A 26,926-nucleotide genomic window follows, 5' to 3' on the forward strand; every position below is an offset into this window, starting at 1 on the left:
CCAGCCAATGGGCAGTGAGGAAGAATTATTCTGGAATATTTCTGTGAATTTAGAGTTCACATTTTTTGTAACTTTATCTTACCTTGAAACCACAAAATATTAAAAATGCAGCATAATACTACACAAATATCTACATATCGACAGAAAAGGCTGTTATACTATCTATAAATAAATATTTAATGCAGACTCTACAATATTTTGGATTTAATACCTTTACACAAACCTAATTATGTACAACACAAAGTCAAAAGTCAGGAGGTAAACATTTTCAATTAAAAAACAAATTAAGTGGTGTGTTCTGCTTGAATTTGGACTCAATTTAAACCCAGTTTAATTCAACATTAGTCGTGTAGACTGAAAAGACACCTAGCGGTAAAACAAACGCAATAACACTGACTTCACAAAGACAACCATTCACCGGCATTCACTATTCAGTTGGCCTACATGTCTGTCAGTCAATGCCCATAACAAATACAAAAAGGAAGGCCGTTAAACACTGGTTGCCAGGTCTGAGAGAAACACGCTTTCCCCCCCAGTCCTTTAATAACGAAGCATTATGACATTCATGCCTTCTAAATCTTCTTCTTCATTTGTGGCTCCCTTTACATGAATAAATCAAACTGATTATGTTTAACTGTCTTAAAATTATCAGGTAAAATGATGGCCTACCAAATCAAATATTGCAAATTTGACTTATTTATCATTTTGACTTTTGGATACAAATACTTAACTTCTTGCTGGATATTTTCTGACCATTCTCTGTAAACCCCAGAGGTAGCTGATTTGGAAAATCCCAGCAGATCCTGAAAACACTCACTTAAACAGTCTCTTAAATCCCCTTCTCCCCATTCTGATGCTCAATTTTAACTTGATGATAATGATAAAGACTTATTGCTAATCAGCCCAAAAGCTGTACTGTACCAAGTGTGACACAAAAAAATTATGTTTAGGGGGAAATTCATTTTTCACACGTCCCGTTTTTGTTTTTCCTTTAGTAAATCATCACTTAAAAGACTATGTTTTCCCCTTTTTTGTGTAATTTTGTCTGCTATTAAAATCAGCTTGATTTTTTAACAGTGAAGTGGGATAAATGTACAAGAAGAAGGCAACACCGTGTAAGTTACGTGGGAACGATCTGAACTCCCGAGAAGGGGGATTCAAAGCATTGTATCTGGCAACCCACAACGGCTTTGACGTGCCCGAGCTCGTAGTGCAGTGTGCATCTGGAAGTTGTCGCCATCATATCTAGCTAAATGTTAACCTAGCTCTCAAGTCAGTTAGCCACTGTGTTCGAGGATATAACGATAATGGTACGGTTAGCCTGCCCGTGCTTCCTGTGCTGAGCTCCTGTGATGGTCGTGATGCTTTAATCAACACTTAGGACTGTGGTGCTGTGACGTTTACTCGCACTACCAGCGGCTGTTGTCAGAGCTCACATTAGCAAGAGTCTTGAGAAGAGGTAAGGGGCGGAGGACTGCTCCGACTGACGAGGTCTAGCAAGTACAAACAGCGACAGACGTTTAATGTCAGAGTTAGTAAAGTAAAGGTTCTGGGTGTCTCGTAGACTCTTCGTTAGCTGTGTCTGCTGTCGTTGAAGTTCGCAACGTAGCTCCGCAAAGCTAGCTGCAACTCCGCCGAGAAACATTGAAGATTCGCAGCTGACAGAGCTAAACCTCCGGCCCGGATTGCTCTTCGGCGACGGGAGTCTGTTAAACTGGAGCTGGCATCGTCTCATCTCCCATCTATAACATGTATGTCCATGTGTTTGTGCTCATAGTTGTGACTTATTGTGGCCTTTCCCGTTGGAGCTAACTTCCTGTTGCAAAGTCTCCACGGTGACTCTTCACCTGCAGCTAGATTAGCCGGCTACAGCCACCACGTAGTTACATGTTGTTGCCTTGCTAGCTTTCTAATAACAGTCGTACAGCCCCAGCAGATGAGAAATGACATGTAGTGTGGCGTTTATATTCCGGTGGGTCATTTTGTGTGTCCTGCAGCGGGCTGCTGGGCCTCACAACCGGGAAGATGTCTGAGGGGGAGAGCAAGCAGGCCCCGGACACTGTCCAGGAAGTGAAGCCGGAGTCCGCGGCCGCTGCACCCACAGGTCAAGGTGTGTCATCCGTGTCTCCGCCGGTGTCCATGGTGACCCAGCCTCCTGCTACTGCTGCCACGGAGGATGAGGAAGAGGAGAGTGAGGATGAGTCAGAGATTTTGGAGGAGAGCCCCTGTGGACGCTGGCAGAAACGCAGAGAAGAGGTAGGGAGGGGGGCAGTTTTTTTTTTTCTCCACAAACTTAACTTGGATAAACACCTGGTGCATTATTTATGTATTTATTTTTACTCCCCTAAAGGTGAATCAGCGCAATGTGCCTGGGATTGATAATGCTTACTTGGCCATGGACACAGAAGAAGGAGTCGAGGTGGTGTGGAATGAGGTCATGTTCTCGGAAAGAAAGAATTTCAAACTGCAAGAGGTGGGTGCAGAGCGAGGCCGGTGTGGTAAAATACAGCTAAAGCACAGGGTGACTGTGCATGTAACCACGATTGACCTATATGTAGTGATGGTGCAGGTCTCTGTCACCTTACTCGACAGAAGCCTGTGCATTTTTCTGCTTTCTGTACTGCTTTTTGGCAATCTCATAAACAAAACTGATATTTAAACTTGATTGATGGCCAAAACCTCTTTTGTATATGCAGGAAAAACCACAGTTATGGTCAGTTATATGATTGTTGGAACTAACAGCATACTTGGAAGCAACAAAACAGCCTAACAATGGTTTTAAGGCTTTTTTTTAATGGGATTTGTTGCTCTCTTTTCTGTAATACTGCTGCTTTTTTCCTCTTTGGTTTTAAGCTCCTTAGGCAAGTTGTTGGACTCATTGTGACCAGAACCCATAGCAGAGTTCACGCTGTACCCGTGTAGTTGCAGAAACAAATCAGAAATTTGGAAGGGAGGGAGTGTGTGGACTACAAGAACAGAACAGTACAATCTGATTCAAACTTGCTGTCTAAAAAGATTTCAGTGCTGGTTGATTTGGCGACACCTGGAGTCAGTGGTGGAAACAGCAATGACAGTTTTATGCTACAGGTCACAAAATTATGGGCAGCAAATCAAATTCTTGTTTAACTAAAAAAGTCAGAAAGAATTTGGACTTTGTCCATCGTGATATGAGGAGCTATGATTGATTGATTTGGTTACCTTTCTGGAAAAGTGAAGAAGTGCAGGCCGTCTTCTTCCAGCCTACTTTGGATTCTCCTTCCTGTTGTGCCAAAAAGTGATTTATGGTAATTCCCAAAAAAGGATTGTGGCAAAACTATCTCAAACATACCTCTCATGAGTGATATTAAGTCATTTTGAGCCACAAAGAGCATTGCTATTACAAGGTAGATGCTGCAATCGTTTTTGGGTTTTTTTGGCAAAGTGACTGTTATATAAATGTCTTTTTCAAGAGACATTTGGCCGAGAGGGCAGTGGAAATTGTAACAAATATAACATCAAAGTTCTATAAAGATATTTTAAGGGCCAAAAAAGGAGTAGATTGATTATAATGTAGGTACAGCACGTTAGGATACTCACCAAACATGTCATTTCTTTATTTTATATCTAACTCCTTCATAAAATGCAGTTCAACATATTTGAAATCACATTTTAGCAGACAATCTCGCCTCTGCAATATTTGTCGCAATGATCCATCTGATTCAAAGCGTTTGTTTATGTTTTTTTTAAAATACCTTGAGGAACAAGATTTTTAGATTCTCTCATTCTAATTTTGTCTCCAGGGGTGGATTTAGTCCAAGATAATTAACACTGTGGAATTTGCATATTAACCTTTTGGTTAATAGGCATACTGTCCAAACATGCTAAGAAGATTTGGATCTTAATATTGTTTAGACTCTGTTTGACTCTTTAACTTGTCTGCAGTAAAACAAGAACATATGGGATTTTTCATTTATGAGTAAAGTGTTTCATTTTTTTTCTTGTTTTTACCAAAGGAAAAAGTCAAAGCCGTGTTTGACAATTTGATCCAGCTGGAGCATTTGAACATTGTGAAGTTCCATAAGTACTGGGCAGATGTCAAAGAAAACAGAGCGAGGGTAGGAGTTTGTTTCATCGTTTTATTCTTTGATCATTTCATCAAATGATATAAACACAGGCACAATGGCCTGGATTCTTATTTGAATTCAACATTGTCTTTTGTCTGCAGGTTATTTTCATCACTGAATACATGTCCTCAGGAAGCCTCAAACAGTTTTTGAAGAAGACAAAAAAGAACCACAAGACAATGAATGAAAAGGTGGGTGGATTTTGAAATGTTGATACATTTGAGAGATCAAACACAGTTAATTAAAAATCATGTTTAAAGATATTAACTTCTCTGTTTGTTGTTCTTATCTGACAGGCCTGGAAGCGCTGGTGCACACAGATCCTCTCTGCTCTCAGGTTGGTGTTCTCTGTCACAGTATTTGTGTGGTGTGGCACTGACATGATTCACTGCTACACTAATATGAGATACATTTATTACAGCTTTATTAGGTTAGCTATGGTACAAAGGTCCTGGTTTTTATTTTTGACCACTGTTTGCTATTCTCCAGTTACCTGCACTCATGTGAACCTCCCATCATTCATGGCAACCTCACCTGTGACACCATCTTCATCCAGCACAATGGCCTCATCAAAATTGGCTCAGGTGGGTTCCACGGATCGTTTAAAGCAGTTTGGTTTGGTTTCTGTGTTGAAGATGTTCACTGTTATTTTCTTTTTTTCTTCAGTTGCTCCTGACACTATCAATAACCATGTGAAAACCTGCCGAGAAGAGCAGAAGAGCCTTCACTTTTTTGCTCCAGAATATGGAGGTGAGGTCCTCCGGGTGTATCGTTTTATGCTGCTGAGGTGTGCAGTTGTGTTTCTGTGATACTGATTAGGCTTCCGTCTGCTTTCAGCTGTTGCCAATGTTACCACAGCTGTGGATATCTATTCCTTTGGAATGTGCGCCTTAGAGGTGAGGCGATGCCTTTTTCTGCTCCTAGCTGTTAGTCACCTGCTCTGTTGTTACTGTGGTAATATGAGCGCAGTTTGCCTGAAGACCAAAAGCAGTGAATGCTCAACCTGTTATTTCTGTCTTAAAAATCCTTCTTTTGTACCATAACAGCGACTGTTGTTGACTGAAGGCTCCTGTTTATTTCATGAATCTCTCCTTTGTCCATTCACTTGCTCAGATGGCTGTGTTGGAAATCCAAAGTAACGGAGATTCGTCCTATGTGTCCCAAGAAGCCATAAACAGTGCCATTCAGTCCTTAGAGGACCCGCTGCAACGGGTGAGCGAGGAGCAAGCAAGCATCTAAAGTTCTCGTGGCTGTTTGGAAGAGAGATTTATAACCTGCGTGTGTTTCAGGAGTTTATCCAGAAGTGTCTGGAGGTCGACCCCAGTAAGCGACCCACAGCCAAGGAGCTGCTGTTTCACCAGGCCTTGTTTGAGGTGCCCTTACTGAAGCTGCTGGCTGCACACTGCATTGTCAGCCACCAGCGTGAGTCAAAGCACGCGCACACACACACACACACACACACACACACACACACACGGACGGAAAATCTGATCCTTTATAAACACATACTTTCACTTTAATAATGCACTTGATTCCCTGTTCTTCAAGCTTGCTGTTTTGGCAGCATCGACTGGGCATTCTGCTCAGCAGAGCCCCAATAAAACACTAACACACCTACCAAATATCTATACTTAGACTTTATTGCAGTAACATAAGCAGTTTGAAATAATGTCCGCAGCTTTTAAAGGACAAATAGTCAATATTTTTTAAAACCATAAATAAGTGAGATGGAACAGGTTAGCAGTTACAGTCATTATGACTCTTCCATCGTATGCCAAAATACTTTGTTATGCAATCTGCAGGCACAAAGACTTGAAGACTTAAGCACAGTCACACAAATTGCCTGTAATGTTGTTCTTATTTTGGAAAACTAACTATCATTGATCGGTGTTTTTCTTTAATAGTGATCTTCTCTGTTTACCTCAGACATGATTCCTGAAAATGCTTTAGAAGAGATGACAAAGAACATGGACCCTAACCTGGTTATCGTTGAGGGCAAAGAGGGGATTCAGATGAAGTAAGTCTGAGTGTAAATGTAGGAAATGTAAATTGTGGAGATTTGATGATTTCTGTGATTTGATCATCTTTAGTTTATCATCATTGCCTTTCATTAAGTCCTACTATGTCTAAAGTTTTCTGACTGTTTAATTACTGGAGTGGAAATAATAGTCTTTCTTTTGCTCCAGGCTTTCCCAGTTTCCTGCTCTTGAGCTGGACAAATTTCTGGAAGATGTAAGGTAAGAGAACAGCTGGAAATGCAAATGCAGTTTTTAACACATTTGCAGTTGGTTATAAATTTTCTCACTTTAAAGCTTGGATCAGTTGGCAAAATCGGCTAAGGAAAGTGAAATGAGAGTTGTTTCCGCTGCACTGAAATCAAAAACAGGAAGCTGTGGTTGTGTTTGTTGTGTGTTCAGTAAAAGCTTTTTTGGATGCATTGAGCAATGTGCAACTGCCACATTTTAACTAAAGCTGTGGTGGCTTACATTTGACATTGATTTAACAGGAATGGAATCTACCCTCTGACTGCATTTGGGGTCCCCTGTCCTCAGCAACCCCAGCAGGAGGCTGTGAAGTCACCCATAGTTCCCCCATCGGTCAAAACCCCGACCCCTGAACCCGCAGAGCTTGAGACAAGGAAGGTAAGAGCAGAAAGCACTACTCTACATAGATTTTAATACCATAAAAATAAAATGATAATGCACGGCTGTTGTCTTTATCAGCATTTTCCTTTATAAATAATAATAATAAAAACTTGAAATCATTTTAATCCCAACCTGTCAATGCATTAAACAGTTTTCCTTTTGGTCCTTGAAGGTCCTTCAGATGCAGTGTAATATTGAGCCTGTTGACGAGGGCACGAAACATCACGTAAGTCACAGCTCTGCCAACCTGCTGAGTGATGAAGTAACGACATCTGTACTACATGTGAACGTGCTTTGTTAGAACTCTGAATGGACTGCTTTCATTCTACTTTCAGCTGACCTTGCTGTTGAAACTTGAGGACAAACTGAACAGGCACTTGAGCTGTGATTTGTTACCAAGTGAGTGTCTTGTTTTGAGAATAATATTTCACCATGCTTTCATTTTTGCATGCCTTTCACAAGTGAGAAAATGGTTTTAAATGCTTTTTCAAGGGAGCACAGGTTTGCTGTAGAGGTTTAACTCAAAGCAGAGAACTTAAAGATATACTAATGATACTACGATTTAGAAACCCCCTCCCCCCAAAAAAATACTTAAATACACACTATCTCAAAGAATATTGCTACGATCTGCTGCTGATATTTGTTGCATTGCTACCCTTACATTGCACTCATAAGCAGTGCTGGGTAATGTTGCTTTTAAAAGTAACTTTATACGTCACACTATTAAAAGTCATCCGATATGTTACAGTGTTGCCCACTAAAAATAAACACCCCTTTTCAGTTAGCTTGCGCAAGTTGGTTATGTTGTCCAGTCTGTTCGGCCTGCTCTGCATTCACTTCTTAATGTGGGCCGTGGCCCCCTTGTGGGCTTTGTAGGTAGTGCAGGTGGACTATTTTAAGCTGCACATAGGTACCTCTTAAGCGATGAAATGCTTATTTGAAAAAGTAACTAAATATCTAATTTGAGTGCTGTAACCTGTGACTTTGGCACTGATCATTTCTCAGGTGATGCAACTGTTACAAACGATAGGACAGGACAAAGTAGGCATCTAAATGCTTTGTAACCCTATCACTATTTAAATATTGTGTTTTTGTTCAGATGAGAACGTGCAGGAGCTAGCTGTGGAGCTCGTTCAGCTGGGGTTTATCAGTGAGGTGAGGTTTTATCCGTGAAGTTACCACATACTGCTATCAGAGAACAATTAGAAAGATTACTTTGAGCTCACTGCCTTTTCATTTCAGGGCGATCAGCCTCGACTCGCATCTGTTCTCGAAGAGGCCTTCTCTAAGTTTTACAGCCGGAATGGTTCGCTCAATCCGGTGACTGTTTCCTCATAGCCGAGGAGTCGCCAGGCCTTCTTTCAGCCTTCCTCATCCATTTACAGCGGGACTAGCTTTTGCTTCACCTCCGAGTTGCAGGAAAGCCTTTGCGAGGACAGAGGAGGAAGCCTTGGTCTGACTGCAGATCCCACAGCCTGTTCTTGTATCTTCTAGTGGGAAAAGCTGCCACTAAGTGGTTGTTGCTTTAGATCACTTTGTTTTCCCACCAAATACAGCCATCTGCTTCTCTATTAAGAGGAAATCCTAGTTGCAATGGAAAATACAAATGTTTTCACAGTTTGGCCTATTTCTTTCAGTTCTGAAGTAGTGAAGAAATGTTAGAGGTAAGCAAGAAAATAAAAAAGGGGGTGGTAAAAGTATTTTCCTTAAGTCAGTGTTAAAATTGTATTTTAAACATTTTTTCACTTTACACTGTTTAATAGTTGTCTGTATGGAAAAACTTTGTCTTGTGTGTGTGTGTGTGTGTGTGTGTGTGTGTGTGTGTGTGTGTGTGTGTGTGTGTGTGTGTGTGAGAGAGATGGTAATGTAGGGTTAAATCTGGTTGTCTGGTCCTTTAAACTGTCCTGAGCAGTGAGTGAGGAATCATCGTATCTTGTATCACTTCTGGAAGGCTGAATCGCATCAAGCGAGTATCAGTTTTACTTTACAGATCTGAAATTGTGCAACATATTCATGAAATGCAGCTGAAAAACAATCGAAAGAGCTACAGATAAAAAAATATTCAAAAGATCAAACTATTTATTTGTGTTACATCTTTTTCTCAGTGTGTATTGTACTTCAATTCCAGCACTAAGGCCGGTGGGTGTTTGAATGTATGCTTTTACTTGCCCTTTTTCTTTAAAATCACACACTTATTTATCACAACAAAAAGGTGGCACCGCTTCACTGCGGTCCAGCTACTATAAGTAGGGAATTGCAGCACTTATGAGTCGGGGTTAGGTTAATGAAAAGTCTATAGGTGACATTTTACAAACAGGGTGTTTGTTCGCTCCATGTGGGCTTCCTCTAGTGTTTTAAGCATGTGATGGATGATCATCATTGAGGTTGGTGAATGCATGTATGCTTTTCCATGCCTAAATGGAAACCGATGCATGCGGTAGACTTGCTTCTGGAGTTTGTTTAGGTTTTTTTTTTGGTTTTTTTTTAAGATTTACTCTGATAATGTACCATGTAGAGACTTGTGTCAGCTTAGGCCTATCAACCTTTAGCTCGAGTAGCTCTGACATAGGTTTCCTTCATGGATACCGGAGCTAAAATCTTTTGAGAAGTTCAGCTAATTGGCTCAGACCGCTCTTTATCTGTTAAGTGTCTGGGGATCTCTCTGCTAGTTTGCACATTTCTGTATCCTGTTGGGAGATGTCCTGTGGCTTGTTTCTCGTGTACACCAACCGGAAGTTAAGATTTAGAGATTGAAATTCAGTCGGTGATCCAGTCTCGGTGTCTCCATGCTGTGACAGGGCCTGTTACTGTGAGAGACGAGTGTGGCGCTGCCTGGCATGCTTGTAAACATCTTGTGCACTGTATGCTGGACACTGCTCTGTCTCTGCATTACCCTCTTTTTTCACTTCCTGAAATAAAAAAAATTACACTGTCAGCACTTAATGATATTGTTGTGTGGCATCTTCTTTTTATCAATAACAAACAGATCAACTAATAAGCAAATAATAGAAAAATCATCATTCTTATTTGTGCTCAGACCAGAGTTAAAGTTATCTGCCTTGGTCTTTCCATGGGGACTCAGCAGTGCTTCCTACCCAACCTCCTTAAAATCTGGTTTATTTGCATAATTTTGGCATATCTCATGAAGTCCTATCACACTATTCCAAGTTACAGGCCCTTGAAGTATATGATAGATGGATGGAATGTAATACTTTATAAATCGCCTTGGTTTTTTTCTGCATTTTTGAACTCTCATTACTTCTACATTCCCAGAGAACTAAAAATCAGCTCTGTTTAAAAACTCCCACTGAATCAATTTTACAACCACTCCAAGGGTCACAATCTCCAGTCCAGTAGGGTTTTTTTTTGCTTGTCTTTTTAAAAAGATTTTTATTCTGTGATCAACTTTAAGCATGTACACAACAGAGATGATTTAAATGATAATAATAATAATAATAATAATTTAAAAAAAAAAAACCCTCACCGAAAGCTGTTTCCCCGTCCTTCCCAGGCCTTTACTGCAGCCACCTTCGGTTGCTGCTTGTTTGTGCGTCTCTGCTTGTCAGGTTTGTCTCCAGCAGTGTAGAGACGCGTTATTAAGTAACTACAGTAACTACGTTATTATTGTGGTAACGAGCACGATAACTAGTTATTATGCCAAAATCAATAACGCGTTTATCGTTACTGGGATATAGGGTCGTTATTCGTGTGTTGCGTTCGTTTTACCTCGGAAATCGGAATACGAACCTGGGAATGATGTCACACTCGAGTAAACGGCGTTCTGGTTAGTCTCGTCAGAGAAGCCGGGATTTCAATATGGCGACGCCTTCGAAAACGGTTGTTTTTCTAGCCCTCTACAAAAACAAATTACTACTAAACACATATTCAGCTCATCTGCAGTCTGGATTTACCTACATCTTCCTAGTCGGAAGGCAGAATTTCCGAGTTCAGAGCACAATCGAAAGCACCACGACTGCAGTTTCCGTGTTGGACGTAAAAAGCGCACGTGACGCTATGACGTAGGCTAGAATCTTAGACCACTGAAGCACTTAATCTACCATCATATTTTACTTATCTACATGGCCCGACTGGAGGAAATATTATTTTGGTTAAATATTGACTATTTGTGAGGCTGAAAATCCTTTTAAGTTTGCCCGTCAATACTGAACTGACGGGCAAACTTGCACAGTTGATGCAGTTCAGCTGTTTTCAGTTAAGTTTACAAAGAATGGACAAACTGTGTGACTAACTGTGTTTATGTTGAACCATTTTTGCACTATTTTGATACTTACAGCTCGTAAATGGTCTGAGGCATAGTTTAATGTTGGCACTGCTAAAAGTATACTTTCTACCCATTTCAATGGCAAAAATAAATATACCTTTCAAAAGTTTCAACACACTGTATGTCGTGTTTTGCGATCCACTGCTGCTTCCTAGTGATACTACGTACGATTACAGTACTGCTGCATCAACCCCAAAATGATGTGTTTGCATTTATAGACGTTTGAAACAATAGAAATAGATTAAAAGAGAACGATAAAAAGTGACACATAAAACAAACATTGTTCATTTCTAATTTAGTTTCATTCCTTTCATCATTAACTTGCACTCACACTACTACACTGCCATTTTAGGTTCAGGCCATTGGGTGGCACAGTGCACTTGTGGCAGGATAGTGCTAACATGTAAGCAAGCTGGCATCCTTGCTGGGTATTCAGTTAGTCGAGCAACACATTAATAAGAGAATTCTGAGTAAAACCAAAGTTACTTTCCCTAGTAACTAGTTACTCTGAAAGTAACGAGTAAGTAACCGAGTTCAAAATGTCTTCAAACCCATGCCCCAAAGGCACTCTGTAACTTAGTTCAGCATGAATCTACAGATCAGAAAAGGAGATCATCTTAAATAATCTCAGTGTCTCTTGTTGATCTGTTGTGAGGCCAAATTTTTATGAAGATGATCTTTATTAGCCATTACACTAAAGTTTTCAGAAAGCACTTCCATTTGCAGAAGAAGTCAATTTTGCTCGTTTTACCTTCAAAGTCAGAAAATGACACCATAAATGGCTCCTGAGTGAAGGAACATACACATGTCTGCACAAATTAGACTCATTTGATAACTCAAATAATTTATACAAAACGGGGTCCTGGTGTATCAGGAGTGTGATCTCCAGCCTCAGAGCATCATCGTTTGAATTAACAATTGTTCGTCCAAAAACGTTAAGAAACTGTAGCCCTTGTACAAGTACATCCAGGTACATAAAGTCACAATGTGTGCTCAAATAACGGTTGAATAAAACACATTTCATGCTGACAAACACAGTGCCGTACAAAATGACAGCAGTATAAGAAGAACAGCAAGACTAAAAAATATTTTTGATATAAAACACCCTAGAAACACGCTCTAAATAAAAAGCTACCAAAATGGCGACATCCAGTTCATGAGTGTTTTTCAGCTGCGTGGGTAATTTTTCAATTCTGTACACTGAGTAAAAAAAAAAAAATTAAGAAAGAAATGAAGCAAAAACTACAAAAACAGTACATAGCACTTCAATTTAAACACATTACTCTTTCACATTAAAATTTGTGTTTTACTTCCGAGTTTGAAAGTATATAGGCACAGTAATTTCATCCGTGAGCCATGTTTCGTCAACACCGTCCCCCTTGTCCTTCCCGGCTCTGCTTTACTTCTCGGACAAGGTCGCGGTCTCTCTTTTCCAGATGCCACTGTGGAGCCACGAGCTGCCAAACATCAAAAAAATAGCGGGCTCTCAGTCGCAGCTGAAGTGAGCTTTCTTTTAAAAAAATTATCAGGTCAGTAAGACAATAAAACATCACTTAACTATTCTCAAGAGTCTCCCGGATGGCAACCAGGAATATTCATACAAAGATGCCGCCTGTTATGCAGGAATATTCCAACTCTGAAGGGTTTCATTCCAAAGCTCTGTGTTGAACGCACATATTTTGTCTGAATTTCAGCACAATTAAGATACTCCTAAATCTCAATTTACAGGCACACACAAGAACATCTTGGTGCATACTTGTTTTAAACATTTGGGGTATATTAAATAGTCACATTTACACTTTGATAGAATGGTACGAGGATCGGCCACAACATTAAAACCAGACAGGTGAAGTGAACAACATTGATCATCTTGTTATAATTTTCAGCAGGAAGATTTTAAATTTACTTTGAAACCCACCCACTCATCTGTTTTCGGGTCCGGGTCAGAGCTTCTAGCAATTCCAGGAAGCTCTGACCCGCTACATGGTAATGGCGTTTCCCGATGGCCGCGTTCTCCCACAAAAAGTGCTCATAAGCATATGAAGAAGCGCAGAAAACAACCAACGGTACTCAGTTTGGGACAACAGACACCTGAAGAGACCATAGAAGAGTAGTCCCTCCTCTTAAAGGGTCTCAATCCGAACTCTCAATCCAAATCGAGCCCAACTCAAAACCTACAGAAAACATGCAGCAATCCGAGGACCTGCAGCAGGGCAGATCCGTGAAGGTTTTCATGGCTCAAGAGGGTCGTGCACATTATTCAGCTGGTGGTTTTAATGATGTAGCTGACCAGGTTATATAAATGTGTGCATATATACCAAATTTATTATTCAAAATTTTTTTCTCCAATAGAGACATTTAGAGAAACAAGTTCATTATCATAACCACTGAGGCTTTGACAAAAGTCTGTATACGAATTTCTCATCTTTCTATAATCATGTTTAGACATGAATGTAAATAATGTTCACAACTCCAATATTTGCCCAAAATCCGTTAAAGATTTAAGTCTAAAATATGGCCTCTTTTTCAAAGAAAAGCCGAGACGATGAAAAAAGCGTGATGGCTGATTTCCAGTTTCAGAGTCACGTGGTTTGACTGTCACGACTGACTGAGACACCGGAACAGAAGTCAGCCACTGTTTTCTTAATTTTATGATCAGTACCTGTACTGCTGGACCTCAGTGATCATTTTGTTCTAATAAATACTGACAAATAGGGCTTAAAAAAGATATTACTTTGAATCTTCTTGTCAGTATTGCAGCAGATCAAGAAAACTCGGAATTCTTACACATCTGTAAGTTTAACACATGAACGGACTTAAATAATGTTGTTCGGTTAGTTTTACTTTCATGCCAGGAGTTAAACTGTAAAGAGCGGTTTAATTAAATATTTTACAGCTGCAGCAGAGAACCTGTCAGTGCCATCTTCCTCTGGGCATGTCCACATCGGGCACCAGGTCTTCATTCAGATAAATCTACTTGGTTTGTATCTCTGCTGACACCTGTATTTGTATTTAATCGGGATAAGTAAACCTTTTTTGTTTTCCTTCAAAAAAATGACCAGCTCTGCATATTAGATACCTCATTTTGGAGTGAAACTCTTCGACCTGTGATGTGGCAGAAAACAGGAAATATACAGAATAATATCAAGTTAGCACCATCAGTGCAGCAAAAGGCATTCGACTCGTGGAGGCTTGGCCTGGTTCCACTCATGGCTGGAAGTAGAGGACTTCGCGGTGTTGTTTAGCTCTGTGATAAACTCGTCCGGATCTGACGAGTTCTGATGAGGTGTGAAAGCTCTGGGACGTCCCCTATTTCTTCAAACACTGGTACATCAATGCTCGTGGATTCAACACGTAGCGCTCGGAGTTGAGCAACTTGGTGAGATTCTGTGGCACGTGGGGCCGGGGCGCCATGTAGGACATGCCGGGGCTCACCGCCATCACCTCGGCAATCTTCTTCTTCATCTCACTTATCTCCCTGTCCTGCTTCATCACCTTATCTGTCAGAGGAAGGTGTAGATGTAAGGAGATAGATACTGAATGAGCTGCAACGCATAGGATTTCTGTTATTTCTGCACTCGAATGTAAGCTGAGCAAGATTTTCTCTGTCCGTGCAAAATCCCCTTAATCTTAACCTTAAACTCAAATCGAGGTAATAAGCTAGATGGATTATTCAAAGAAGACTTTATCTGAGCAGAAGTAGTCTAAACTCATCGCTAAGATTTGTGGTATCAAGGGTGTTATCTACATTTGGCTGAAATTCCCCACAAGGAGGAGAAGTGGTCGTGTGAGGTCTGACAACTGAAATGTTAAAACACCCTCTATTAAACCACAAAATCATTGGGTTTAATTTAATGGATTTTTGGTCGAATGCCTGAAATCAGATCTGCAGTTTAGCACAGCTCTGACATTTCTCCAGCCCTGAGACTGGCAGTAGGATTACAGTAGCCTGTCACCTCTAGAGGCTAGGGTTATGTCTCCACCTGCTCTCAAACTGGGAACATTTCACATGTTAAGTGAATGTGTTAACCACTACACCACAGAGCCACTTTCATAGTCTCTCACTAACCATTAAAAGCATTTGCCAAAGACAATACAAAGGAAAAAATTAAGCTAGTGCAAAACTTTTTCTTTCTAATGGCCAGGAGGGGAATGCACGGTGAACAGCTCTCAGCAGCCTCGCTCTGTCACCTCAGCACACACTTTCTGATGTATATGCAGTCTCAACTGATAGTTTCAGGTCGTACTGATGAAACAAGAAGTTCACTTTGTAAATAAAGGTCCATGTTAGAGTCAGACAGCAGCATCATCCATGGTACGCTCAGAGGCTTGACCATCTGGTACCCTCAGTTTTTCAGGCAGATCAACCTTGAGGTTAAGGTAACAGGGATTTGAACACCTACTGTATCTTGGACGTCTATGCTGACAACAATACCCCATCAGCCTTTTACGACTGATGGGTAAAAAGCTGAAATGCCAAAACTGCTTCAAATCGGGACTTCATTAACCAATCGGTAACATCATGGCTGCAACCATCTGTTATACTTCCTATGCTACTGACAAGTGGCTTAAAGGAAGATTACAGAAGTTCTTGGGGATAATACGCCTCATCGTATTATCCTAATCATACGCAGTGGCACTGATGAAGCCATGTAAGCATGGTCTAGTAGTTTGTATATTACTTAACATTAGCTTTTTACTACTGCCAATTGGATTCAAGCTTCCAAAATACAACATATAAACAAAAGTACTGGAGCAACTACACACTACACCTACAGGAACTGCTCAGCAATGGAAACCCATGCCATGAAGCTCCCACTATCACTAAGCTCTTTAGAACAGCTCATTCTTTCTTTTACAATTGCTTGTAAAGGCAATGTCACTGAACAAAAACTGAACTCAAAGATTATGAGGTGTGGCCCAATACTATTGTCTATGTAATTTATCATAACTGGCATCAATTTGTGAAGAATTTGTTTCCAAATATGTTTTTCTGTATTTAGTGATAACCCAAAAGTAATCAATTTGGCTTCTTTTTTTTTTTTTTGAGGGAACCACGACAATGCTAAAAGAAAAACATTAAATAAACAATTTTTAAAAATCCCAGCAGTCACACGGTGGTGCTGTTCAATCCGACTCACAATTTGCCCCACATATCATAGTTTACTTTTCCTTGACAGTAATTTCTAATCTAATGGCAGTTTGCAGATCAAACTGAAGAAGGGGAAAAAAACACAGTGATGTAAATCAGGGATGTCAAACTGATTTTACAGTCCGTTTAAAGCATATCATATTTGATACATGCGTTTTTGAGACTTTTACATCATCAGTATGATTTTTAACTAATTAATATAAAACATTTTTCCCCAGAGGGTTGACTAAACACTTCATTTTCAAACAAATTGAATTTTCTGGCATTTATGTCATGGTTCAGGATTTAACGGATTAAGTGTGAATAATTTTAACTAGACACCGAATCCCTCAGAGATCTTAATATAAGAAAAACGGTAGATCTTCTACATGATAAAGAAATTGCTGAAAGTCATCTGACGACTCTTTGAGCATAAACTGTAAGAAATAAATGTATAAAATTACAGAAGAAATTCTGGTTAGTCACTGTCCAGACTGTCCTGTAATTATAAAATAGGTTTTGCTAAGTCACAGAAAATATATTTTCTTTTGGTTTTACATTAATGTGGACCCCTTTCTGTCATTTAATAGTTTATCTATCACTTAAGTACTTTGGTGTCGTATGAATGCCAGTGGGGGAGGTCTTTATCTATATGAAAAACCTGTAAAACCTCTGAAAATACAATAAAAGTCCCAAATTTATGTCATAGTATCCTTCACATTTTCCAAAGCTGTCAGGTGGGTTTGACACCCCTGATCTAAATTAATATCAGAAATAAGTATATCAACCTTGGGCGATTTCTAGCTGTCTGCGGGCATCTCCCAGCGCAGAGAAGAGGTCCAGTTTGATGCGAGTCTCAGCGCTCAGGTTGTACTCCAGATGTTGAGCCTTTTCCTGCATGGCTGACAAAGTGGACAGCAGCATATCTGTCTCTTTTTCCACACAGCGGTACTTTCCCAAAGCCTGAGTCCAGAGAACACATTAGCGGTAAGAATAAGTGCAAAACATCAAAATGCCAGTAGTAATTCCTGCAGCGACCACCTGTGGGAGTTGGTGCTTTGGTTTCCTGAGTATCTTTTTCTTTTTTTTGTATTTCAGACAGGCACAGTTTACGCTCAGAAAACCAATGCACCACACACATAATTACTTCCAAACAGTGATGACGGCCAGCCAGCCATTCAAAAAACATAAAATCTGCAGCACATTATCATTAAGATATTTTGAAAGATGACTCTTTCTAGGTTAACAATTTGCCTTTTGTGAAAGGTGATAAAAAAGTGTAATGTTTTTATGAAAGACCTGGCTTCTAGTACAGCATGCTCCATGGAAAGTATGCCACTAAAATGACATCAAATACCACACAGAACCACAATTTACACACCTAATGTCACACAAAAACACCCATACAGTAATGCTGCATACTGATGTGATGACAGAGTGCATTATGGTGACTGCAGGCCAAAATAAAATGGATTACAAAAAAAATGCTCAAGTTCCTCAATGAAAACCATTCTGTTTTCTTAGGGAGTTAAACACACAAAAATCAGAAACAGCAAATCAAACGGCAAAAGAAGGACTTCATGACCAAACTGAGGACAACCGAGCACTGGATCACTTGAGACTCACAGACACTTAAATGCACAAGTTCATTCCCAAATAGAGTAAAAAGATACCTCAACATCACTCTCTAGATCTACCACACGACTGTCTTTCACTTGATACTCCAGTTGTAGTTGTTTGTACTCTGTCTCTAGCTCTTTAACCTTTTTCCTTAACATTTGGGTTTCACAGTGTTCCTGCCTGGTGTGGGAAACGGAGAAAATGAGAGCGTTTGAGCAGTGACAGAGAGGCTTTGGCGGGAACTGAAGACCAGTTTCCACAGAAAGAAACAGAACATTTGATTTGCATTATAAACACTGCTGTTTTCTCTTTCAATTATTTTGAACACACACACGAGAGATTTCTTTAAAAGAAGTAACTGCTTATGGTAAATTAAAGAATCATCTGTTTTCTTGCAGAGAATTAGAGGAAAAGATCAATGTCACTCTTGGTTAGCTTAGAGCTAAGACAGGAACGCGGGAAAAGCAGCTAGCTCGGCTTTGTTTGAAGATAGCATACGCTCTTTGGCCACTCAAGTACGCCTGTTCAACAGCTCATTAGCGCAAATATCTCATCAGCCAATCACATGGAAGCAACTCAGTTCATTCAAGCTGGCAGATACATTCAAAGAGATCAGAATGAAGAATAAAAGCAATAAAAGTCACTTTGTTTATAGCACAGCGAATGGTGCCTGTATTTCAGAAAGTGATGATCTACTGGAATTTTCCCACACAACCATCTCTAGGGTTTACAGAGAATATCAAGAAGAGAAAATATCCAGTCAGTGGCACTTGTTTTTTAAAACGTGTCAACCCTGTATTGGACTATTTCTTGGCTAACCTTTAGCGAAAGAATGCCAAATTAAACGGTAAAGTGTCGGTTAGCATGGTTTTGGTCCCACAGGTTTCAAGACTGGTAAATGTATTCCCAACCAGTTGGTGAGTGGTTGTAAAGCTGTTCACAAAGGATGCTGCACTGAAAACCTCTTTCAATTGCTTTGATTACTAGCAGGTTGCCATGGTCGCCCCTAGTTTACATGGAAGTCGCTGACTTGCCTGCAAATGCTGGATAACTATTTACTGTGCTGTAGTGGAACTTCAAAAACTGCGACATAACCCAGAAATGGAGTTCAGTGACTTTCTAAGAAAATGTTGTAACAACATATGTTGACCCAACATGTATTTATGTTTCTAGGGAGGTTACACCATAGGCTGCAGTATAAGATTTCAGTGGAGGTTGCAGTTACGACATACCTATGGCACAGACGTCCTGCTGAATCATAATTCTTGCTGTAAGGATGACCGTGGCAATCTGTGAGCAACCAAAGCAGCTGCAAGGTAGTTTTCGTTGTAGCACTCTCTTTGCAACCGATTTCACTGACCGACTCCCAGCAACTTCATGCTGAGCAGTTAAGGAATACACATTTTTACTTAGCAAGTGCTGGTTGCCAGAGGGCCACCGGCTGGTCTCTGGGCCTGCGTGACTGAGGCTTAAGGTCTAAGTGATGACTGGCAGCCTTCTTAACCTCTGAACAACGCAAGGCTAACTGGCTAAGGAAGGCTACTCAAAATAATGTTAATCTCCTCATCTAACTCTCAACAAGAAAGCAAGTAAACATCATTTAAACCAAATGTTTGGCCGCATGCTTACAGCAACATTTAACTCAGAGCATGTTTCAGGAAATATAAGAGGGAATTTAAAAGTGTGGGTTACCTGTTTGTTAGACTCCGTGCTGTGCTCGCCGCCTCCTCCAGTTTTTGAGCCTGAAGCTCAGCCAACTGCTTCTCAGCAGAGAGTCTGGCCTCTGCCTCTGCTCTGGTCTTCTTCTCCAGCATCACACAAGTCTGCTTGTCCCTCTGCTTGTTTTTAGTTAGGCACAGAATCCTGAAGGGATGACATTAAAGTGGTTTTAAATAAGTTGCAGAAAAAGAGCAGCAATATGTGGGTTACTGCCACATGCAAATGGACTCGTTTGAGATCAGCGTCAAGCATACTTCAAAAACAGACATAAATGTTAAACAGGTTTCTTATCATCCTTGTAGTTGTTGTAGTCACTGGAGAGCACCTTCCTTTAAAAAAACTGGAGCATGGCTTATCAAAGCTGGTGGTGCTGATCAAAACTGCATAACATGCTCTTCTCAAATGCGATTTTATAGCCTTTGGCTGCTGGACGTGGCTTTGATGTGGTAAATGTGTTAGGAGTACCTCTGTAGTGGGATAAAATAACTAACTGAGCCTCCCTCCCCCCATTTTTTTTTAGCTCTAAATGTGCTTAGAGTGATAATCTGAGTCACATATTGGAGGAAAAGGAGGAGTGGAAACATAATTTGCATAAAAAAACATAAAAAAGTAGATACTGTGGCAACGTACAGGTAATAAAAATGGTTTGTGTGACAAAGCAGGTCTGCAGCAGTGCAGCTGATCAGCAAAGTCAGTGATCTCATCATATTCTCTTTTATATAGTGATATACTATACTTCATTCATACAGCACATTCACCTGATCTGATATTGTAGCTTTACACACAAACCTTTTCTTTTTCTTGTGCAGGTTTTTAATTCTACAGTGACAGTTAAGTTCAAATCTTTTGCTTTGTTTCATGGACAGAAGAAACAATTTCATTGTCACTTTAGGTTTGGATAAGATGGGATAAACATTTTTTCATATTTACTGACAGTAGCTACAGTATTTTAAGTACTATAAAATCCGGTTTTGTGTGATAACAACTGGACACTCACTTGCTCTGGAGAAGCATGTTGGACTGTCTGAGCAGGGAAACCTCTGGTCTAAGGCTCCTCTCGCTGTTGGTCAGGTTGCAGATGTGACTTCGAAGCTCCTGTTCGGTCTGCCTGCTCGACTGCAGCTCACTCTTCAGCCTCCTCAGCTCCTGCTCCAGCCTTCAAGATAAAAAACAACATTTTAGCACTGCTGTAAGCATCACCCGAGTCAAGCTTAGCTAAATACTTACTTGCTTGTCTGTTCAGTGTGGTAACTCTGAGCTGCTGTGGCACTCTTTTCTGCTGCATCCCTGTTGGGGCTGACTGTTTTGGAGCTAGACCTGTGTTTCTTCTCAGTCCTTCCCGCAGGAGGTGAAGGAGTATTTGAGCTGCTTCTTCTGACTTTTGGTGAGGAGTTCTTAGCTGCTCGCGTTGCTTTGCTGCCATGCTCCTCTTGAGGTAGATTTTCTGGAGTTGTTGATGATTCCGGTCCTCCTGTGCTGCTGTGCAGCAGATCTTTGGACTCACCCACACTGGGTTTGGATGATGACGACGATGACGATGGTGGCCGGCGGTTTGGTTCGGCTGACCTCACCTCCTGTGACCCTTTCTCTGTTGCTCTCTCCTCACTGCGGATCTGGAGGCAGTCCACGGTGTGTGCCTCATCTTGGGCCAGCACAGCACCGTTCTGACACTGATACTGACTCGACTCAGGCTTGACTTTCCATTTGGAGGCTGTAAAATCAAAACAGGTCAGTTTTAGGAGTCTACTATGGAGCTCAGAAACATCTAGGATGAGTAAACATTTATGGCTATCCTCACTTTGGTATGAACTAACATTTAAAACTTTAAACAGGGCCAGCATCAGTCACTAGAATTACTTATTAATCACAATGAATTCTCACTGACTTAACCCAACCAAAATATTTGCCTGCAGTCCTTTCACAATAGGTTCTCCACTGCTTTGCACAGTTTACACCAGGGATGTGTCAAATCCATTTTACATCATGGGGCACACACAGCCCACTTTGATCTTAAGTGCACCCGAAACACCCCTTTCTGTCAGTGTAAAGAAGTTTAAATACACATTTAATCCCTCAGATACCTTAATATAAGAAAAACTGTGTTTTTCTTATATTAAGAAAATCTCAGTTCTTCTATATGATAAAGAAATGTTGCTATAGTGAAAAAAAGTCACTTGACAACTCTTTGAGCTTAAATTGTAAGAAAAACATGTGTGAAATTACAGAAATCATTCTAATGAATGCCAGTGGGGGAGGTCTTTATCCATAGGAAAAGCTGTAAAACTTTTTAAAAGTCCAGCATAAGCTGGTTGAGAAAATGGGTGGATTTATGACGGGGACCACATTTTTTCATATTAGCATTATGTTGTTTTCAGTAAGACACGAAAGAAATAATTTGCTCTGTAAAGTGTGGGGTTATAAATTAAGATTCTTATTTAGACTTACTTTGGCCACCACAGGATTTTGAACCACAGTGGTTTCGACTTGCATCTTTTATATACAGTCCAAATCTCACCAGTACTGACTAGTAATGTGTGCCGAGTTTGTAATTAGTAAAATAGCCAGAAAATGAAAACATGGGGAGACATGACTGTTTAAAAAAAAAAAAAAAGCAAACAAAATCTACAACTTAAAATGTCAAATGTATTTTTTATAATGCACGTATTGAAAATTTTTTTTGTCAAAATTGTTTTAAAAATGTCAATTTTTGCACCTTTGCTTCTTATTCCTTTCCCTTCATCTCTGTCCATGTTAGTTTCTCCCCCTATCATGTAATTACCATATTAAACGATACATTTATACATCGGTATGCAGCACTTATCTATTTTCAGAAGCACTCTGAAATATTTTGATAGCACAAAGTGTCAAACAGTTGCAGTAACAAGAAGATTGCTTACTTTGTTGTGCCAGCAGCAACACATCATGTTCTAGGAGGTTATTAAATACAGTTTCAGCTTGGGACTTTTACTGTCTCCGTCTTCTCAGCGAACTGACTCACAAATGTATGTTGTAATCACCTGACTGAGTGGCTCCATAAGTGGAGATTGTAATAAACTGTCAGCTTGAAAACAAGAACGACCGAAACCAAAAGAAGAGTGAAAAACCCTCCAGATAGTAAGAATGGTAGGTAGATGGTGCAGGTGCACAGACTCACTGCTGCTGCCATCTGTGCCTGTCTTGGGATAAACCTGCAGGCCTGGGGGGAGCGAGTGCTGAAGGAGGTGCATGTGGAAGTCATTCTCACTCTGCACTGCTTTCTGTATGCGCAGCTTAAAGATGTTGGTGAAGTAGCAGGTGGCATCAAACCCCAGATAAACTACAGGATATCCAATACTGAAAGTGAATACAAGGCAGTTAGAATAGAATAGAACAGCCCTTTATTGTCATTGTACATGTACAAGGAAATTATGGGTGCTCCACATTAACTGTGCCGGAATAAATTATAAATATTAGAAAGTAGTCAGTATATAATATTTCAGTGATGAAATATTAAATACTAAATCTAAACTTTATACATTTTGTATCAAATAAACATACCAGTGAGCGGCAAAAAGATGGGACAGGTTGGCATGTGAGGTTTTAAGGTCTTTGAGTCGAAGTGAAGCCTCTGTGTACACGAGCAGGATCCACAGAGACACAGTTGATATACAGATGCCCTTCTCTGAGGAAAAATAATCAGATGAGAAGAAAATTACTAATAAATTTAAATAAGAGAATATTTTTTATTTTATGAGATGAAGAAAGTTGGGCAGATTTTGCCAAGTGGATGATAATTGTCATACTCACCTGTGTGCCATATGTAATTGAATAACACATAGGTGCTCGCCACAAAGAACAGCCAGTGCAAAGGAACAAAAATTAAACAAAAGATGTCCAGAGTGAAGGCAGCGCAAACAAAAACAACACAAATAACCTGCAAACAAAAAGGGAAAGAAAGAAAAACAACAACAACAGGAAAGTAAAATGTGAGTAATTCACTGAAAATAGAAGAAAAGCCATGTTCTTGTTCACTGCGTGAAGCCTACTACGCATCACTGGCTGGCTTATCATCATCAGGGCCAGTGCACAGAATATGAAATCACACACAGCAGGAGTCCTCACCAGCCCATGGCAGTGGAAAGTGGTGTACACGCTCCCAAAGAAGAGCCAGCACGGCCACAGGTACTCCAGTCTGAATTCAAGGATGAAGTCTGCCAGCAGCACCAGTGTCCACATCACCATAAACTTCAGGAAGGTGTACGCGCTATAAAGACATGCAGACATTATTAAAAAGAAGAAGGAAAAAATCAATCCTCCTTCATTATTATTATTTCACTTTGAGCTCATGGCAAACAAACGTGCCTCTTCCTCTGAATCCAGTAAATAAAGGCTGTCAGATAAAGCACCAGATACTCACACACAGCCCAGTATGAGACGGGAAACTGCAAAAACGGCATTAACCTCTAATTGAGCCAGCTGTGTCTTAAAAATACAGTCCTTCCTTTTAAGCAGGGCCACTATAACAAGAACAATGACTGTTCCCTCATTTTATTAGGCAGCCGCAAGCCAAACAGGAGCTGTGGTTTTCCTCCTTTGTTCTGCTCATCCATAGGCTGCTATCACATCACCCCTTCTTTGTTTGGTAACCATGGCAATATTTCATCTGGAGGAGAGAGGGAGCACCACAGCATCCTTCTGCAAGTCCACAACAGCCTTTTAATTTTACTTATAAAGAATGCATTTCAATTAATCTCACTTGTATTTATATTATAACTAACTGCTAACTGTGCAGGTTGTTCTACAAAAAATTAGAAAATAAATTAGAATCAGCTGGGAGAGGGCTTTTAAACAGCATATTAAATCCATCCTAGAAGCCCAATATAGTCTTTTTTATTATCTTATTCTCCTTGAGTAGCATGCTTAATTGGCCTATAAAACTCCCAAGCAGAGCTGATGTAACTTTAGTTCTCTATATGATGTTATTGAAATAGCGCCCTTTATTGTATTTAGCACTATCACTAAATATAATTACCAAACAAGCTAGTGAAGTGTAAAGGAATCACCACAGCGTCTTTAATTCTCCAATCAAGTTCTTATCTGCTTTGTAGTATTTCCAGTAGTGTAATTCAATTATATGTGTTTGTGTGAAATCACTGCACACAAAGAGCAAGAAATTTAATATGTGACTGGCACACAAAATAAAATAGGACGTCTAAATCTCAAAAATAAACACAATCTCTTGCATGTGTTGTTTTTTGTGGAAAGAAAGAAAGAAAGAAAGAAAGAAAGAAAGAAAGAAAGAAAGAAAGAAAGAAAGAAAGGTGCACAATGAACAGAAAAAGTGGTGTTCCGTTCTTATTTGCGTGTCTTTTCTTGTCTGGACTCAGTCTAGACGCTTCCAGATTTTGTGTGCCAAATAAGCCAAAGAGGAATGCGCGTTTGTTTCTATTTTTCCAAAGGACGAATGGAAATAAATAAACAAAACGCAATGTGGCCGTGTTAATTTCACGCGCGATTAAGAGTGGGGGATAGAGCAGGCAGTGAGAACGCAGATGAGACGAAAGTAGGCCGACGTCAACTTGCACAGCTTCTGTTTTTATTCTGTAAACAAGGCGGGCTGAAGTAACCCGGTGCAACATTTGCGCCTTAATTCCGCCGCACTGAGGCTAATCAAAGCGCCACGCTGGCTCATTTAGGATGTGAGGGGCGGATGGAGGTGATGGGATGCGAGTCAGACAGGTGAGCGGGATGACGACGGCTGAAATCTACACAAAGACGGCCACCACAACAAAAGCAGCCGCCGGGCGCCGCGGCTCGCTACCTTTCAGACAGCTTCTCCGTGATTTTCAGCTTTTTCATCTTCCGTAGCCTGTTCGCGTCCACATAACGTTTCTTCATCTTATGGCTTCTGCTCCCCGCGTGCTGACGTTGGACACACTGCAGCAGAGGCGACAGCGACGGGGGATAAACGACAGAGCCGAGAGGAAAGACAAAACAGCTCCCTCTTTGTGGATGAGGATGCTCACTTCAACCTGTGATGATGTCTGCGAGCAAATGTAGAGGACCGACACTTCTGCGCATGCTCAGTGGAGGTTGTACCTACAAGCGTTTATCGCAGAAGGGGAGCAAATCAACACACTGTACACATGTGTTCTGTTAATTATGACACACACTGCACAAAAATACTAACCGGGCTCATTATAAGTTCGATAATAAAGGTGATTATCATTCAACTCTCAGTTTTTTAGTCTCTTTCAGTTCCTTGATTTGGCTTTAAACTGCATAACTTTACTGTTTCAATCCAAAGCGTGTCAAACATCAGGTCCGGGGACCCGGCAAAGACTCCTGTGCAGCCCACTGGACAGTTTGGGAAAATGTGATGGAGGGACTTCTAACTGTATTATAGCTTTCAGGAACTCCCCCTGCAGTAATTAAGTGAGAGATAAACACCGTCTACTATAGAAATTGCTTTTTTGTTTAGTTTGTTTTGTTTTGTTTTTGTTGTTTTTTTTAATTTGGGGGGGGGGGGGGGAACGGGACCTTATTGAAATAAAAGCACGAGATTTTCTGCCAATTAACAAAAACTTCCGTTTTTTAATTAGCTACAGGACAGGCTGGGCAATAAGCTATTACAACTTTTTTTGTAATTGTATAGTATCTTACAATGAAAGCTCCAAAAGTTGTGCTGGAAGATGATTTTCATTTACTACAGCAGCATGTCTTTGTCATGTAGAAAATACGGTTGAGACTGCATTACCTTTTTATATTAAAATATCTGAAGGATTAAATGTGGAGTCTACACTGATTTTTGCTGTTTTCACTGGTCTGGTCTACTTAATATAAAACTGATGTTAAATGAGTTGACAGGTGAGACGTTAATTTGTTATAGCAACATTAAGTTAAACGCAAGTAACTTAAATGTCTGTGAAGGTTCTCACAGAGCTCATTGTGAAACCTGGACCCACCCTATCGTGTGATTTCCTGAGGTCAGATGGCCCAGGGTGTGAGTGGGCGTTAAGGCGTCTGGGAAGGGATCTCAAAACTGGATTATAGATGGCAGACAGATACAAACACACCCTATCACACGATAGGGTGTGTTTGTATCTGTCTGCCTGTCTGATCCTCTACCTAATGTGATTAGGTAGAGGATCATCAAGGGGTCCTTTGTCCCTCTTTGGGGGGATACTCCCACTGGGTTTAAATCTGGGACTCTCCACCATTTGACCTTTAAAACTGAAGAAGCTTCTCGGATGAGAGGTGAAACATCTTCAAGCAACTTAAAGAAGTCCAGACGCTTTTCTTTCAAAACTCCTTAGACTAAGTAACTTAAATACACTCCTCGACTGATCTGAAAACGTGAACATCAAGTCAGTTAAACTTCAGGAAATCACTCAGTCTATTAAGGAAATATAAAACAATGTGAATTTGTTTCACCTGCGTGGATGTG

General features: G+C 40.4%; 2 protein-coding genes and 1 long non-coding RNA gene across 4 annotated transcripts; 1 reads left to right on the top strand and 2 right to left on the bottom strand.

Moving 5' to 3' along the window:
• The first annotated feature begins 1,175 nt into the window (after positions 1 to 1,175).
• nrbp1 (nuclear receptor binding protein 1) lies at positions 1,176 to 9,691 on the top strand. 2 transcript variants are annotated; one of them, XM_082504714.1, is made up of 19 exons: positions 1,176 to 1,459; positions 1,565 to 1,751; positions 1,998 to 2,256; positions 2,351 to 2,473; positions 3,993 to 4,094; positions 4,205 to 4,294; positions 4,400 to 4,440; positions 4,593 to 4,687; positions 4,770 to 4,853; positions 4,941 to 4,999; positions 5,217 to 5,315; positions 5,393 to 5,525; positions 6,030 to 6,120; positions 6,290 to 6,340; positions 6,610 to 6,745; positions 6,921 to 6,974; positions 7,084 to 7,147; positions 7,848 to 7,903; positions 7,991 to 9,691. In XM_082504714.1, exons 3-19 carry the CDS (start codon positions 2,026 to 2,028, stop codon positions 8,084 to 8,086), a joined length of 1,605 nt encoding a protein of 534 aa, XP_082360840.1. In that variant the 5' UTR covers positions 1,176 to 1,459; positions 1,565 to 1,751; positions 1,998 to 2,025; the 3' UTR covers positions 8,087 to 9,691. The 2 variants fall into 2 exon arrangements, with proteins under 2 accessions (XP_082360840.1, XP_082360841.1); XM_082504715.1 differs by having other exon boundaries at positions 1,598 to 1,751.
• LOC309688765 lies at positions 9,182 to 10,706 on the bottom strand. The gene is made up of 2 exons (XR_014271161.1): positions 10,233 to 10,706; positions 9,182 to 9,657 (listed from the first exon to the last, which is right to left on the bottom strand). It is a non-coding gene; the product is annotated as an uncharacterized lncRNA (long non-coding RNA).
• Positions 10,707 to 11,322: 616 nt separating this feature from the next.
• On the bottom strand, positions 11,323 to 25,908 carry LOC309689362 (macoilin-1). Its single transcript, XM_082505724.1, has 11 exons — positions 25,301 to 25,908; positions 23,602 to 23,743; positions 23,287 to 23,413; positions 23,038 to 23,161; positions 22,655 to 22,833; positions 20,728 to 21,211; positions 20,498 to 20,656; positions 19,474 to 19,644; positions 17,835 to 17,961; positions 16,950 to 17,124; positions 11,323 to 14,530 (listed from the first exon to the last, which is right to left on the bottom strand). Exons 1-11 carry the CDS (start codon positions 25,375 to 25,377, stop codon positions 14,340 to 14,342), a joined length of 1,956 nt encoding a protein of 651 aa, XP_082361850.1. The 5' UTR covers positions 25,378 to 25,908; the 3' UTR covers positions 11,323 to 14,339.
• Between the last annotated feature and the right edge of the window lie 1,018 nt (positions 25,909 to 26,926).

Source organism: Aulonocara stuartgranti (genome assembly GCF_965226115.1).
Source record: "Aulonocara stuartgranti genome assembly, chromosome: 15".
Lineage (NCBI taxonomy): Eukaryota > Metazoa > Chordata > Actinopteri > Cichliformes > Cichlidae > Aulonocara > Aulonocara stuartgranti.

Excerpts from the sequence above, each read along its gene's own strand:
- nrbp1 (XM_082504714.1), top strand. The coding sequence starts at position 2,026 with ATGTCTGAGGGGGAGAGCAAGCAGGCCCCGGACACTGTCCAGGAAGTG. Across the intron at positions 2,474-3,992 it reads AGAATTTCAAACTGCAAGAG|GAAAAAGTCAAAGCCGTGTT; the intron begins GTGGGTGCAGAG and ends TTTTTACCAAAG. Across the intron at positions 4,095-4,204 it reads TCAAAGAAAACAGAGCGAGG|GTTATTTTCATCACTGAATA; the intron begins GTAGGAGTTTGT and ends TTTTGTCTGCAG.
- LOC309689362 (XM_082505724.1), bottom strand. The coding sequence starts at position 25,377 with ATGAAGAAACGTTATGTGGACGCGAACAGGCTACGGAAGATGAAAAAG. Across the intron at positions 17,962-19,473 it reads GCACGGAGTCTAACAAACAG|GCAGGAACACTGTGAAACCC; the intron begins GTAACCCACACT and ends TTCCCACACCAG. Across the intron at positions 14,531-16,949 it reads ACAGCTAGAAATCGCCCAAG|ATAAGGTGATGAAGCAGGAC; the intron begins GTTGATATACTT and ends TTCCTCTGACAG.